General features: G+C 47.3%; 1 protein-coding gene across 1 annotated transcript in view; it reads left to right on the forward strand.

The window, feature by feature from the left end:
• Positions 1 to 15,015, forward strand: part of LOC120939888 (serum paraoxonase/arylesterase 2-like) — a 72,964-nt gene that overhangs the window by 34,352 nt on the left and 23,597 nt on the right. Inside the window, exons 2-3 of the mRNA XM_040352304.1 lie at positions 11,888 to 11,958; positions 14,561 to 14,616. Of these exons, the coding sequence (XP_040208238.1) occupies positions 11,888 to 11,958; positions 14,561 to 14,616 (127 nt within the window). The remainder of the gene's footprint in view (positions 1 to 11,887; positions 11,959 to 14,560; positions 14,617 to 15,015) is intronic.

Below are 15,015 nucleotides of genomic sequence, written 5' to 3' on the forward strand. Positions count from 1 at the left end.
TTTCACCCAGTTCTTCAGAAATGCAACAGTGGCATTAGATTGTGTGTTTTGGATTACTGTCATGTTGGGAAAGTGCACGTCGACCCGGATCACGCAGTGATGGTAGCATCTTCTCTTTCAATATAGAGCAGTATATCTGTGAATTCATGATGCCATCAATGAAACGCAGCTCTCCGACAACACTCGTGAAGCCCCCAGAAGGACACTGCCACCACCATGTTTCACAGTAGGCACCTTGCCTTTGAAATGCCATATGGTTTTGAAGCCACCAGTTCCAAAAACATTTATCATGGTCTCACTCCAGAGTACAGAGTTCCAGTAGTCGTCTTTTTCAGCATGGGCCCTGGAAAGTTGTAGGCAGGCTTTTATAGTGCATGGGCTTTAGGAGAGGCTTCCTTCGTGGACAACACACATGCATGCCTTTCCTCTGCCGTGTATTGCGTCACAGGAAAAAAAATAACCCCAGTTTGACTTTCTACTTCTTTAGCTAACTGCAGTGAACTTTTCTTCATACCGTCATCAGAAGACGCTCCTGTCCAGTAGAGCTGCACGATTCTGGTCAAAATGAGAATCACGATTCTTTTGCTTAGACTAAAGATCACAATTCTCTCACGATTCTCAAAAACGGAATGCCAGAACCCCCCCAAATAAATAAACCTGTGATTTATCTGAAAATATGAATATATAAAAAACAGACCGGTGATATGTCTATAATGTTAAAGACCATATAACTCCTATGAAAAAAGCAGAATCAAACTTTGATTCTGCTTTTTTCAAAGGAGTTATATGGTCTTTAACCACTTCCTTACTGGGCACTTAAACCCCTTCCTGACCAGAGGACTTTTTGCGATTCGGCACTGCGTCGCTTTAACTGACAATTGCGCGGTCGTGCGACGTGGCTCGAAAACAAAATTAACGTCCTTTTTTCCCCACAAATAGAGCTTTCTTTTGGTGGTATTTGATCACCTCTGCGGTTTTTATTTTTTGCGCTATAAACAAAAATAGAGCGACAATTTTGAAAAAAAAAAAAATATTTTTACTTGTTGCTATAATAAATAGCTCAATTTTTTTTTTTTACGTTTTTTTTTATCCTCAGTCTAGGCCGATACGTATTCTACATATTTTTAGTAAAAAAAAAAAAAAAAATCGCAATAAGCGACTGGTTTGCGCAAAAGTTATAGCGCCTACAAAATAAGGGACAGAATTATTATTATTATTTTTTTTTTTTTACTAGAAATGGCGGCGATCTGCGATTTTTATTGGGACTGCGACGTTATGGCGGACACATCGGACACTTTTGACACGTTTTTGGCGCCATTCACATTTATACTGCAATCAGTGCTATAAATATGCACTAATTACTGTATAAATTTTTTTTTTACTAGAAATGGCGGCGATCTGCGATTTTTATTGGGACTGCAACGTTATGGCGGACACATCGGACACTTTTGACACATTTTTGGCGCCATTCACATTTATACTGCAATCAGTGCTATAAATATGCACTAATTACTGTATAAAAATTTTTTTTTACTAGAAATGGCGGCGATCTGCGATTTTTATTGGGACTGCAACGTTATGGCGGACACATCGGACACTTTTGACACATTTTTGGCGCCATTCACATTTATACTGCAATCAGTGCTATAAATATGCACTAATTACTGTATAAATGTGACTGGCAGGGAAGGGGTTAACACTAGGGGGTGAGGAAGGGGTTAAATGTGTATCCTAATTAGTGTTCTAACTGTGGGGGAGGGGGGGTGACTGGGGGGGGTGACCGATCTGTGTCCCTATGTACAAGAGACACAGATCCGTCTCCTCTCTCCCCTGACAGCACCGCTGTCTGCGAGAGCCGGGAATGAGAGATGATCTCATATGTAAACATATGAGATCATCTCTCATTGGCCGCACAGATCGCCTAGGAAACGGCCGCTCCGATTGGCCGTTCACGGCGATCTGTGACTGGCTGTGTCCAAGGGACACGGCCAGCGCAGCAGTTCCCCGCTGCGCGCTCGGGAGCGCGCGCGGGGAACGCGAAAAGGGGCGGCCGTAAAAACACGGCCTCCCAGAGAAGTAGAGCCACCCGGCGGCCGTATATAGTCGTACGGCCGTCGGGAAGTGGTTAACATTATAGGCATATCACTGGTCTCTTTTTTATAGATCAGAAGCAGTACCGCCAGCAACCATTGGGTGGCGCATGGATACACACAGTTGTACAGAACTGTGAGAAAGATTAATACATCAGAAGCAGTACCGCCGGCAACCACTGGGTGGCGCATGGATACACACTACAGTTGTACAGATCTGCAAGAGAAGCCCAGGCATCCATCCAGCGGCGCAGGCTGCGGACGTCGGTTCCGATATCGGCGCCATTTGCGTTCTACACTGGTTACGTGGAACTGGCCGTGAAACGGAAGTATCGCGGGTCATCCCGCGGGGAGAATTGAGATTGCGATTCTCTGCGGGATTAATCGTGCAGCTCTACTGTCCAGGTGATAACTTCCATCGACAGCCTGGACGTGTCTGGGATGGTTGCAGTTCCATCTTTGTTACATTTTTGTATCAATTTTGCTTCAGTATTCTGAGTGACAAGAAAAGCTTTGCTGATCTTCTTGTATCCTTCGCCTTTCTTGTGTAAAGAAATTATATTCTTTCTCAGGCCTTGTGACATTTCTCTTCCATGTGGTGCCATTGCTGACAGCATGAAATAAGAAGGGAATTCTTTGTTAACCACTTCAGCCCTGGAAGGATTTGCCCCCTTAATGATCAGGCCATTTTTTGCAATACGGCACTGTTGCTTTAACTGACAATTGCGCGGTCGTGCAATGCTGTACCCAAATAAAATTGATGTTCTTTTTTTTCCCCACAAATAGAGCTTTCTTTTGGTGGTATTTGATCACCTCTGCGTTTTTTTATTTTTTGCACTATAAATAAAATAAGACTGACAATTTATGAAAAAAAAAAACAACCATATTTTTTACTTTCTGCTATAAAACACATCCGATAGAAAAATCGAATTTCTTCATCAATTTAGGCCAATATGTATTCTGCTACATGTTTTTGGTAAAAAAAAATCCCAATAAGCGTATATTGATTTGGTTTGCGCAAAGGTTATAGCGCCTACAAACTATGGGGAATTTTTTATTGATTTTCTTACTAGTAATAGCGGTGATCAATGACTTATAGAGGGACTGCGAAGTTGCGGTAGACAAATCTGGCACATTTTTGGGGACCAGTGACGCTAATACAGTGGTCAGTGCTAAAAAAATATGCACGATCACTGTACTAAGGACACTGGGCCAGATTCTCAGAAGAGTTACGACGGTGTATCTCAGGAAACACCGTCGTATCTCTGTTTTTGGCCCCGGGTATCTATGCGAGTGATTCCTAGAATCATTTTCGCATAGATACGGCCAAGATCCGGCAGGTGTAAGTCACTTACACCGTCGGATCTTAGATGTAATTCGACGCTGGCCGCTAGGTGGCGTTTACGTTCAGTTCTCATTTGACTATGCAAATGAGCCTGATACGCCGATTCCCGAACGAATTTGCGCCACGTAGTCGTCGTTTACATCGTTTCCGTAAGCGTAAGGTTACCCCTGCTATATGAGGGGTAACCTTACGCCAGTCCGCCGTATGCCATGTTAAGTATGGCGTCGGGTCAGCGTCCTCTTTTTCCGTCGTTTTACTAAGTCATCCGCGAATACGACTTTACGTCAATGACGTTCACGTCGGCATTATTGACGTTTTCCGTCGTGAGCTGGAGCATGCGCACTGGGCTATTTTTCCGCCCGGCGCATGCACAGTTCGATCGGCGTGGGGGCGTGCTTAATTTGAATACAAGACGCCCCCTTTGAATTACGCAGCCATACGCCGGGCCATTTACACTACGCCGCCGCAAATTACGGAGCAAGTGCTTGGAGAATACGGCACTTGCTCCTGTAAGTAGTGGCGGCGTAGTGTAAATAGCTTACGCGACGCCAACGCAGGATGTATGGGAATCTGGCCCATTGGCAGGGAAGGGGGTTAACATCAGGGGCCAATTAAAGGGTTAAATGTGTTCCCTGGGAGTGCTTACTAACTGGGGGGGGGGGGTAATTTAACTGGGGGAAGACAGAGATCTGTGTTTCTTCTTGGCAGAAACACAAGATATCTGTCTTTCCTACTAACAAAACGGTGATCTGCCTTGTTTAGAGGCAGACCGGCATTCTGCCTGTCCCAGAAACGATCAGCGGGACCCGCTGATTGGTTCCCGCTGTATTCAATCACAGTGGGAGCTGGCTGCCGGTGGTGCACATGAGCACTACAGACCCGTAAGAGGGAAATCACGTACAGGTACATGATTTCGCGCAGGAGAGACGCTGCGCTGTAGTACATGTACTGTGGATGTACAAGTGCTTAAGTGACGCCCTTTTTATAATCGACTGTCTCCTGGACGCCTGTTTTGATGAATAATTAGTCTTGCCTGAAGTTGAACTCTTGTTGGGAGAAAATTTTAGACAACAAAATCCTAGAATTTTCATTGGGGTGTATTCATTTTTGCAACATGGTCTTGAATGAATTTGTTAGGAAAAATACTTTTTTTGGTGTGCATAACAAATCTTGGCTGCACTCAATGGGCCGTATTTTGTAGTATAGTGTTCCATAGAAAATGTTGATTCTGAAAGGAAAGTAAAGGCTTTCTGACAAACCTGTTGGGGCATATATCAAGAGATACGTGTAATGTTGTACTGGGCATGTGTGGGATGAGGTACAGGCTCCTTGGCTGCAATGTAGACTGATGCCGCGTACACACCATCACTTTATGTGATGAAAAAAAATGACGTTTTTAAAAACGTCACTTTAATTGACCGTGTGTGGGGGAAAACGTCGTTTTATGTCTTCTAAAAAAACGACCAAAACAAATTGAAGCATGCTTCAATTTTATGTGTCGTTTTTCAAAACGTCAACTTTTACTTCACAGAAATTGACCGTGTGTAGCAAAAACGTCATTTAAAACAACGTTTTTTCACCCGCGCATGCCCAGAAGCTACTTATGAAGCGAGCTTCAATGGAAAAACGTGGTGGAATGTAACCTCGCTTTGCTAGAACATTGTGAGAAAAACGATGGTGTGTAGGCAACTTCGTCTTTGAAAATTGAAGTTTCAAAAACGTCATTTTCCCTGTTCGTCTTTCAGGACAGGTACTGTAGAGAGACACAGGCTCCTCCCCTCACAGGAAACACCGCCTTCCAATTAAGAATTTAAGCCTCATCCTCCCTCAGCTCCTCAGTTTATGGTGTTTCCTCCGGAGGGGAGACACCGCTGGGGGCCAAGGGCCAGACAGCTGGGGAAGCTGAGGCCAGTTTTCCTGAGAGGGGGGACCTGTTCTCCCTGGGCTCAGGGCTATTTTTTAAATGCATGGCGTCCTGGTTGACTGGGGAAGTCACTTACCCAGGACATCGCCGTGTAGCGTCCCGCGGACATTCCTGGGGTGGATTCAGCCGCGGAGGCCTATTCACTAAACGCACAGGGGTGGCGCTGCAGGCGGGGTGCACGCTCCCTGTGAGATTTCACAGTCGGCCAGGAGCTGGGCCGGACCGGATGACGAGTGACGTCAGTTCCGGGGGGGGGGCGGGCACTTCCGCCGGATACGCGTCACTGGTCCCGGACGCTGCAGTGTGAAAAGGCCTGACGCTGGGCTGGTGCGGCCTCTCTCTTCTCAGCCGTAGGGTCGGCGTTTTGGCAGGCAGTCGCGACCACATTCCTCAGCGAGATGTCGGAAGCAGAGGCTTCCCGTGCACCTCCGGATGACGACAGCACCAGCCACTCTAAGGTAAGGAGAACCCTGGGGTGGTGTTCCCTTATCATGTTGTACAGCTTCACTGGTGATTTTTTTGTTTTCTTCTCCTGGTGGTCGGGGAGTTTGTTAGTGTAGTGTGTCTGGAACCCTGGTGGTGGTTGGTCCTAGAACACTCCTGGTGATTACCTGTGTTATGCGCTGGTCTCTCTTTTAATCTAGCCTCCACTTTCTTCTGTGTTTTTCAGAAATCCACAGAAAAATCAGCCCACAGCAGGAAGAAATGCCCTTCCTGCAGATCTTCACTTAGTGAGAGTTGGAACAAAGCACTTTGCAGGAGATGTATTGAGGGGCTGGTTAAAGAAAGGGAGGCAGAGCAGGCATCTGAATTAGCAGCTTCTATGAAAGAGCTTTCTGGCACCTTTCAATCGTTTAAAGATATTTTTGCTAATTTTCAATTGCCCCAAAGCAGCCCTTCTGTAGCGCAACAGGTAATTCCACCGAATCCTGAGGTTCTTCCCTCTGGGAGTAGAGAGAAACCTGCGGATATCAGAGAGGATGCTGAGGAGGAGCAAGACAGTGCCGCTTCTAGCTCCCAAGAGGAGTCAGATAGTGAGAAGATAGAGGCAGGGTCCTCAAAGGTCTCTCGCTACAAGCTTTCCCTTGAAGAGGTGGAAGAGTTATTGGAAACTATCCACGCTACTTTAGGGATAGTTGAGGAGAAAAAGACACTGTCACTCCATGACCAGATGTACAGTGGTTTGGGAGAACAAAAGAAAAGGGTTTTTCCAGTCCATGAAGTACTGGTCAATGCCATCAAAAAAGAATGGCAGGACCCAGAGAGGAAACCTTTCTTCTCAAACTCTTTGAAGAGGAGGTTTCCTTTTTCTGAAGAGGAGGCTTCAGTGTGGAACAAATCCCCCAAACTAGATGCCGCCTTTTCGCAGGTATCCCGACATACGGACTTGGCGTTTGAGGACATGGGGGTCCTTTCAGACCCCATGGACAGGCGGATGGACTCGCTATTAAAAAAGTCCTGGGATGCTTCCCAGGGGAACCTTAAGCCAGCTATGGCAGCAACAGTGGTGGCCCGTAATTTAGAGCATTGGCTCTTACAAATTAAGGCACATATTGAGGCCGGAACGCCAAAAGAGACTATACTTTCCTCTTTTCCAACTTTACTGAGTGGCGTACGGTATGTAGCGGACGCCTCAGCAGAGTCAATCCGCATGTCTGCCAGATCTGCAGCTCTATCTAATTCTGCAAGAAGAAGCTCTCTGGCTCAAGACATGGCAGGGGGATAGCGCCTCAAAGGTTAAATTGTGCGGGATCCCCCTTACAGGAGACTTATTATTTGGGCCAGGCTTGGAGGCTGTCTTAGATCGTACAGCCGACAAGAAGAAGGCTTTCCCCTTAAAGAAAAAATTTGGGGGACAGACAAAGAAAAAATTCTGGACCCAAAAGAAGGTGGAAGTCCCCAAACCTGAGGGAAAGAAAAAGTTTTGGGGACCAAAAGGGAAAGGCCGTGCCGGGGCACTTTTTCGTGCTCCTGAACAGCCCCAAAAACCTCAATGACGGAGTCAAGGTGGGAGGAAGGTTGGGGGCCTTTCTCCCACAATGGGAGACGATCACCAGCAACCAATTTGTGCTGGGGATCATAAGGAGAGGGTACAGACTAGAGTTCTCAAGTCCCCCCCCATCCAGACTCTTAGTCACCAATTTGCCCCAATGCAAAGAGAAATCTGTGGCTCTGATCTCCTCTCTTCAGGAGTTGGAGGATCAAGAGGTGGTAGTTCGGGTTCCATCGGAGGAGATAGGAAAGGGCTTCTACTCCCACATATTTGTGGTCCGCAAGCCTTCAGGGAAATTCAGGCTTATACTGAATTTAAAACCTCTAAACACCTCGGTCACGTACAAACGGTTTCGGATGGATTCCATCTATTCCGTGAGGACACTCCTCCTTCCGAACTGCTTCATGGCATCCATAGATTTAAAGGATGCCTACCTACACATCCCAATAGCGGAATGCCATCAGAGATTTCTCAGACTGGCCGTGAGGTCCAGAGAGGGGATGTTTCACCTGCAATTCAAAGCACTCCCCTTCGGGCTCTCCTCTTCCCCCCGCATATTCACCAAAGTGATGGTGGAGGTACTAGCCTTTCTACGTCTCAAGGGCATCCTGGTGATAGCTTACCTGGACGATCTGCTATTCTTTGCAGACTCTCCGACACGGTTGTCCCAGGACCTCCAGGTTGCAAAGGGGATTCTGGAGAACCTAGGTTGGTTACTCAATCTGGAAAAATCCAGCCTGACACCCTCCCAAAGAGTCACTTTTCTGGGATATGTACTGGACTCAACCAGACAGATGACTTTTCTCCCAATAGAAAAAGTTCAGAAGGTGGACAACGTAATATCACTTCTTCAGAGCAGTGGCCAGCTTCCGATAAGGAAAGTCATGTCAGCTCTGGGGTTATTAACATCTTGTCTTCCTGCAGTGCAGTGGGCGGGTCTGCATTTCCGACCTCTACAACTGTTCATACTGAACATTTGGGACCACAAACCGGAATCCTTGGATTCCCTGATATCCATACCGGTTCACATCAAGAGGTCCCTTTGGTGGTGGAGGAAGGGGGCGAACCTTTTACAGGGCCTGGATTGGATCTCCCCGATCTCCAGAACAGTGACAACAGATGCCAGTGGCTCCGGTTGGGGAGCACACCTGGACTCCCTTCTGACACAGGGTCGCTGGGCAAAAGAGGACTCGCAAAAATCTTCGAATTGGAGAGAACTAAAAGCGATAGAGTTAGCCCTCAAAGCCTTTCAGAAGGAGCTGCAGGGACAGCATGTTCGAATCAGGACAGACAACTCCTCGGCAGTAGCTTATGTCAACAAGCAGGGGGGCACCAGGAGCAAGTCCTTATGGGATCTGACAAAATCTATTCTCATATGGGCGGAGGCCAATGTCTTGTCCCTCTCAGCCATACATCTGAAGGGAGAATTAAATCAGGTCGCAGACTTCCTCAGCAGGAAGAAACTGAGGGAGGGCGATTGGGTTCTGAATCAGGAAGTTTTCAGAGCGATCACTCAAAGATGGGGTCTTCCGGAGGTGGATTTATTCGCCTCAAGAGAAAATGCCAAAACTCGGCTCTTTTTTTCCCTAAACAGATGGGATGGAGCTCTGGCGGTGGACGCTCTGGCCCAAACCTGGAAGTTCTCCAGGTGTTATGCTTTCCCCCCTCCGGTTCTTATACCAGCAGTCCTGAGGAAACTGCAGGGGGAGAACACAACACTCATTCTCATCGCACCTCATTGGCCCAGGAGACCATGGTTCTCTATCCTAAAAAATCTATCGATAGAATCTCCTTGGATTCTACCAATTCGGGAGGATCTCCTTTTGCAGGGTCCAATCTGCTGCCCGCAGGTAGAGAGATGGAACCTGGCAGCCTGGCTTCTGAGGAAGAGCTGCTGAGGGGCAAAGGGTTTTCAGAACGCTTGGTTGAAACACTCCTAAGCTGTAGAAAGAAGGAGACGCAAGCCATTTACCAAAAAGTGTGGAAACGGTTTAACATCTGGTGTGCAGAAAGCTCATTCAGTGTCAACAGCTCTGTGGCTGTTTTAGAATTTCTTCAAGCTGGAGCTGATAAAGGGTTGGCAACTAGCACGCTGAAGGGTCAGGTGTCAGCGCTAAGTGTATTTTTTGAAAAACAACTAGCATTTGACCCTTGGGTCTCTAGATTTTTTAAGGCTTTGAGTAGACGGAGACCTGTTAAAACCTCCAACTTCCCAGTTTGGGATCTCTCATTGGTTCTTCAAGCCTTTACAGTAGAACCATTTGAGCCTTTAGACAAATGTAGTTTAACTACTTGCCGTCGCCGCACCGTCATAATACGTCCACAAGGTGGCTCTCCTAGGCGAGATCACGTATTATGACGTCCTACCCTTTAGCCGCCACTAGGGGCGCACGCGCGCCGCCGGAGGCGCGCGCACGCGCCCCCCGCTCGCCCCCGACTCCCGTGCGTGTGCCCGGCGGGCGCGATCGCCGCCGGGCACACGCGATCGCTCGGTACAGAGCGGGGAACGGGAGCTGTGTGTGTAAACACACAGCTCTCGTTCCTGTCAGCAGGGGAAATGCTTTTCTTCGGTTCATACACTGTATGAACCGAGGATCAGTGTTTCCCCTAGTGAGGCCACCCCCCCCCCACAGTAAGAACACACCCAGGCATACTTAACCCCTTCCCCGCCCCCTAGTGTTAACCCCTTCACTGCCAGTGGCATTTTTATAGTAATCTAATGCATTTTTATAGCACTGATCGCTATAAAAATGCCAATGGTCCCAAAAATGTGTCAAAAATGTCCGAAGTGTCCGCCATAATGTCGCAATACCAAAAAAAAAAATCGCTGATCGCCGCCATTACTAGTAAAAAAAATATTAATAAAAATGCCATAAAAATACCCCCTATTTTGTAAACGCTATAACTTTTGCGCAAACCAATCAATAAACGCTTATTGCGATTTTTTTTTACGAAAAATATGTAGAAGAATACGTATCGGCCTAAACTGAGGAAAAAAAATGTTTTTTTATATATTTTTGGGGGATATTTATTACAGCAAAAAGTAAAAAATATTCATTTTTTTCAAAATTGTCGTTCTATTTTTGTTTATAGCGCAAAAAATAAAAACCGCAGAGGTGATCAAATACCACCAAAAGAAAGCTCTATTTGTGGGAAAAAAAGGACGCCAATTTTGTTTGGGAGCCACGTCGCACGACCGCGCAATTGTCTGTTAAAGCGACGCAGTCCCGAATCGCAAAAAGTACTCTGGTCTTTGGGCAGCAATATGGTCCGGGGGGTAAGTGGTTAAAAGTGATCACTCTCAAAACAGTGTTTTTAGTAGCGATCACTACTGCCAGGAGAGTGAGCGAACTCGAGGCCCTATCTATTAGGGTCCCCTTTTTTCAAGTTTTTCCGGATCGCATCATTTTTAAGACAGATCCGGCTTTTCTACCAAAGGTAGCTTCTAAGTTTCACAGAAGTCAAGAAATAACATTGCCTTCTTTTTGTTCAAATCCTGTGAGGGAACAGGAACACAAGTTTCACAACCTAGATGTTAGGAGGTGTGTCCTACAATACTTGGATTACACAAGTCAGTTCAGGAAAGCTGATTCACTATTTGTTTTGTTTTCTGGGTCCAAGAAAGGGTCTAGGGCTTCTAGACACACGATAGCCAGGTGGTTAAGGGCAGCCATCGTTCTAGCCTATTCTTCTAGGGGAGTAGAGCCTCCACAGGGTATCAAGGCTCATTCCACCAGGGCAGTAGCAACTTCCCAAGCAGAGTGTGCTGGTGCTTCCCCGGAGCAGATCTGCAAGGCTGCAACATGGTCTAGTTTCTCAACGTTTGTAAAACATTACAGACTGGACCTACTTTCAACCAAAGACCAGGCTTTTGGACGCAAAGTACTGCAAGCAGTTGTCCCACCCTAGGGTAAGGTGCTCGCTTATCGTCTCTACAGTACCTGTCCTGAAAGACGAACAGGGAAAAACGGGGTTACTTACCGGTAACATCCCTTTTCCTGGAGTCTTTCAGGACAGCACTGGTACCCACCCTCTTTGTTGTAGGGGATATTATGGAAACTCATCAGACGAGGCCGTCAGGTAAGATGTAATTTTATACTTTTATGACGTGTTCTTGTGTCTCCCCAGCTGGCCGGAGGTACTCTGGAAAAAACTGAGGAGCTGAGGGAGGATGAGGCTTAAATTCTTAATTGGAAGGCGGTGTTTCCTGTGAGGGGAGGAGCCTGTGTCTCTCTACAGTACCTGTCCTGAAAGACTCCAGGAAAAGGGATGTTACCGGTAAGTAACCCCGTTTTTTTACTTCACAGAAAATGTCGTTTTTTTTCATCACATAAAGTGATGGTGTGTACGGGGCATGCCATTCTACCAGCATAGGTAAAGGTAACCAAAGCAAAAACAAAATTCCACGTAGACGAGCCCTAAGCCATGAAATTATATTATGACTGTGGATACTTACAGGCCCCCAATGTGGTGCATCTGATTAGTAACGCATGTTCTCTTTCTCTCTTTTTTTTTTTTTTTTTTTGTATTTCCAGCGATCGCATCAACCTGGTCAGAGACATAGAACCTGTTGAGCTTCCAAACTGCCAGCTTCTGGCGGGCATCGGTATGTAACTGACATTTTATGACATACTGCACTAACATCATTTCCAATGGCAGCTCATGTTCAACATTTTGGGGGGGGGGGGCACAAACAAAAAAAAATAATTGCAGCCTCACTGTTCCCATCACTCGTCGCCACTGTGCCATGCCATCAAACGCAGCCACTGTGCCCATCAATTGTCGCCAGTTTGTCCCCTCAAAAAACGCCAGATTGCTTTCCCATGTCCCCCAGCACTTGCCTTTCTCGGGTCAGCCATCCTCCCTCGATGTCTTCTCCAGAGTCCCGCCCTCGATGTCGCTTCAGCCAATCAGGTTACCATTAACCAGACCCGGTGAACCGGATTGGCTGAGACGAGTGTCGGTGTTAACCAGGGACCGCACACCCCGTGCGTCCCCTGGTTAACTTTTGGAAGCCAATTTAGAGCCAACAGGCTAGCTCTGATAGGCACTTCCAAAAACCAACAAACGAATGTTATTCAGATGACCGGTGTTCACCAGGGGGCCGGCCATCTGAATAGTGGGTGGCAGCGGCACCGGCGACAATACATAGATTAATGCAATACATGAATCTCTATGTATTGTAGACTTGAGTGACGGTGCAGGAGAAAGCGGGGCCGGCGCTCCTGCACCCACTATGGATGCACCGCCGCTGATCATTTCACAAACTCTTAGGAGCTATTCTACATGTGCTGGGTATTTTACTTCATGATCGTTCTCACATCAAAATGTCAGTTAAGAATAATAAATATTGCGTTGATTGTGGAAACCTTTTTCCGCTCGAAATTGACACTTAAGGATCTGTATCAATGTATCAAACAAATCTTTACTGTAATTTTACATTAATACCTTGGCTTGCGAGTAACAGTTTACGAGCGTTTCGCATTACCAAACTCTGTTTCCAAGTGCAACCGAGCGACTTTGAGCAGTTTCCGAGTGTCTCTGGCGCCTCCTCCCCCCCCACCTCTGGCCACATGCGGTACTGCATACACTAGCAGTGCCACTGGAACAAATTATCTGAGTCTCGACTCCATCTGAGCTTCTGAGGAAAGGAGAAAAAAGCCAGAAACTCGTTCTTCTAAATGTTAAAATGTTATTGCAAATGGAGTACGCCTTAGTCCTAGCCGTGACTAAGGCTAATAGCCGAAACCCGTAAGCTGTATTTCCTGTACTTCATCTGCAATTAAATTTCAACATTTGGTAGAGCAGTTTGCCGTTTTTTTTTGTATAATCGGTATTTATTGAAGGAATAAAAAGGAACAGAAAATAAAAAAGGGGGGGGGGGGCATATAAAGCATAGGACAGACACGTCCAACGGGGTTTTACATATCGAAATCCGGCCTTGCAGGACCGTCAAAACAGCCAAAGTATATTTCGGACATATCACAATGTATATGCATTCATAAACAGCCTTATTAAACGCAATTGTAAACCCGGGGACCACCACGGCAGCCACCACCCAAGAGGGCGTCGGCAGCCGCGTCGGCCCCGGGGCAACAGGGTAGCCAGGTGGGCAGCCGTCTAAGAGGGTATGGAGGCAAACAACAACAGAATGGAGCCTCGGAGGGGAAAAGCCAAGGTATCCGCCGAACCCCCAAAACCCGGGGACGAACCAGGCAGGGAGTTCATATATGTGCCATGTCAAGAAGCCAAAAACAATAGGGGGACTAAGGGGTCGCAAGGCTCAGACCCAGATCTGTAGCCCACACCTAGGGCGGAGGGGGGGGGCACTGAGGCCTCCAACTACCACCCACCACCCCCGGGTGAGCCAGAGGGTCAGGGTCATGGGGCCAGCAAAGGCACTTAGGCGAGGCCGTGGTACTAATCTCGGTCCAGTAGCGTGTTCCGGTTAACCTCACAGCATATCCAACATACACAGGCATAAAAGTCCCACTGGCAAAATATCGCAAAAATTAAGAAGAGAGATAAAACATAAGAGGAAGAGAGGGGAAAAGAGGGAGAGGCCCCAGAAACTGAGCAGTAAATGAGAGGCGTAGAGAGAAAGGAGAAGGGGGGAAGATGAGAAGGGGAAGAAAAAAAAAAAAGGGGGGGGGGTAAGAAAGGGGGGAGAGAAGAGCAGTGCGTACCTCAAAAGCTAGCGAAGGGCACGTCCACCTCCACACCGGGCGCATCACTCCAGTCCAAAGCTCCAGTATCGACCGACCACCTCCTCGACTAGCTACTAAGGGGTTCGGCCTCTCCTCCAGCGAGGAGCCTGTGGGTCTTAAGGGAGGGCTCCGCCAGTTCCAGCAGAGCGAGATCTAGACTACAGGGAACTAAGTTAGGGTCCGAGACGTAATCCATCCACGGCGCCCAAATGGCCATATGTTGTTCACGGCGGTCACGACAGGTCGCCACCCAACTCTCAGCCTCTCCGATGGCACTCACTACCCGCGTCCAGTCCTCACGACCAGGAACTTTGGACTGCTTCCAGTAAGTTGGAAGCAGCCGCCTGGCGTTTGCTGGCTTTTATCTCCTTTCCTCATGTTGTGTTTGGCTGTTGGGAAGACACCACAAGCCAGTGCACTGTCTGCTTGCCTTCGGGTGTTGTTTGTTTCTCTACACCATATAGATTTCTGATTATTATGTCATGTATTCCTATTTTACAGAATATGGATCTGAAGACATTGAGATTCTTCCCAATGGGCTGGCATTTATCAGTTCTGTAAGTTACTTTCCACACCTTGGTCATCGGAACGTAGTTGTTTCAACGTATTCTTAAAGCCTAATAAGTAGATATGAAAAGAGATTTTGTAAAGCACTGAGCAAACTGTTGGCGCTGTATAAATCCTGTATTTTATTATAATAATAACTTAAATCCTGTATGCATGAGAGATTGGGACCTTAGGCCTCTTTCACACGGAGCGGACCATTTTTGTGTCCGCTCCGTGTGTGTCCGTCGGCTCAGCGGGGATCCCCGCTGAGCTGTCGGCGGACAGGGCGGTCCCCGCACACAGTGCAGAGACCGCCCTGTCTCTCCTCCGCTCTCCCCTATGGGGAATCGGATGCAGTCGGACCGACTGTCCGTCTGCATCCGATTCGTTCCGCCGGACGGAAGAAAAAT

This window comes from Rana temporaria, chromosome 5, assembly GCF_905171775.1.
Source record: "Rana temporaria chromosome 5, aRanTem1.1, whole genome shotgun sequence".
Classification (NCBI taxonomy): domain Eukaryota; kingdom Metazoa; phylum Chordata; class Amphibia; order Anura; family Ranidae; genus Rana; species Rana temporaria.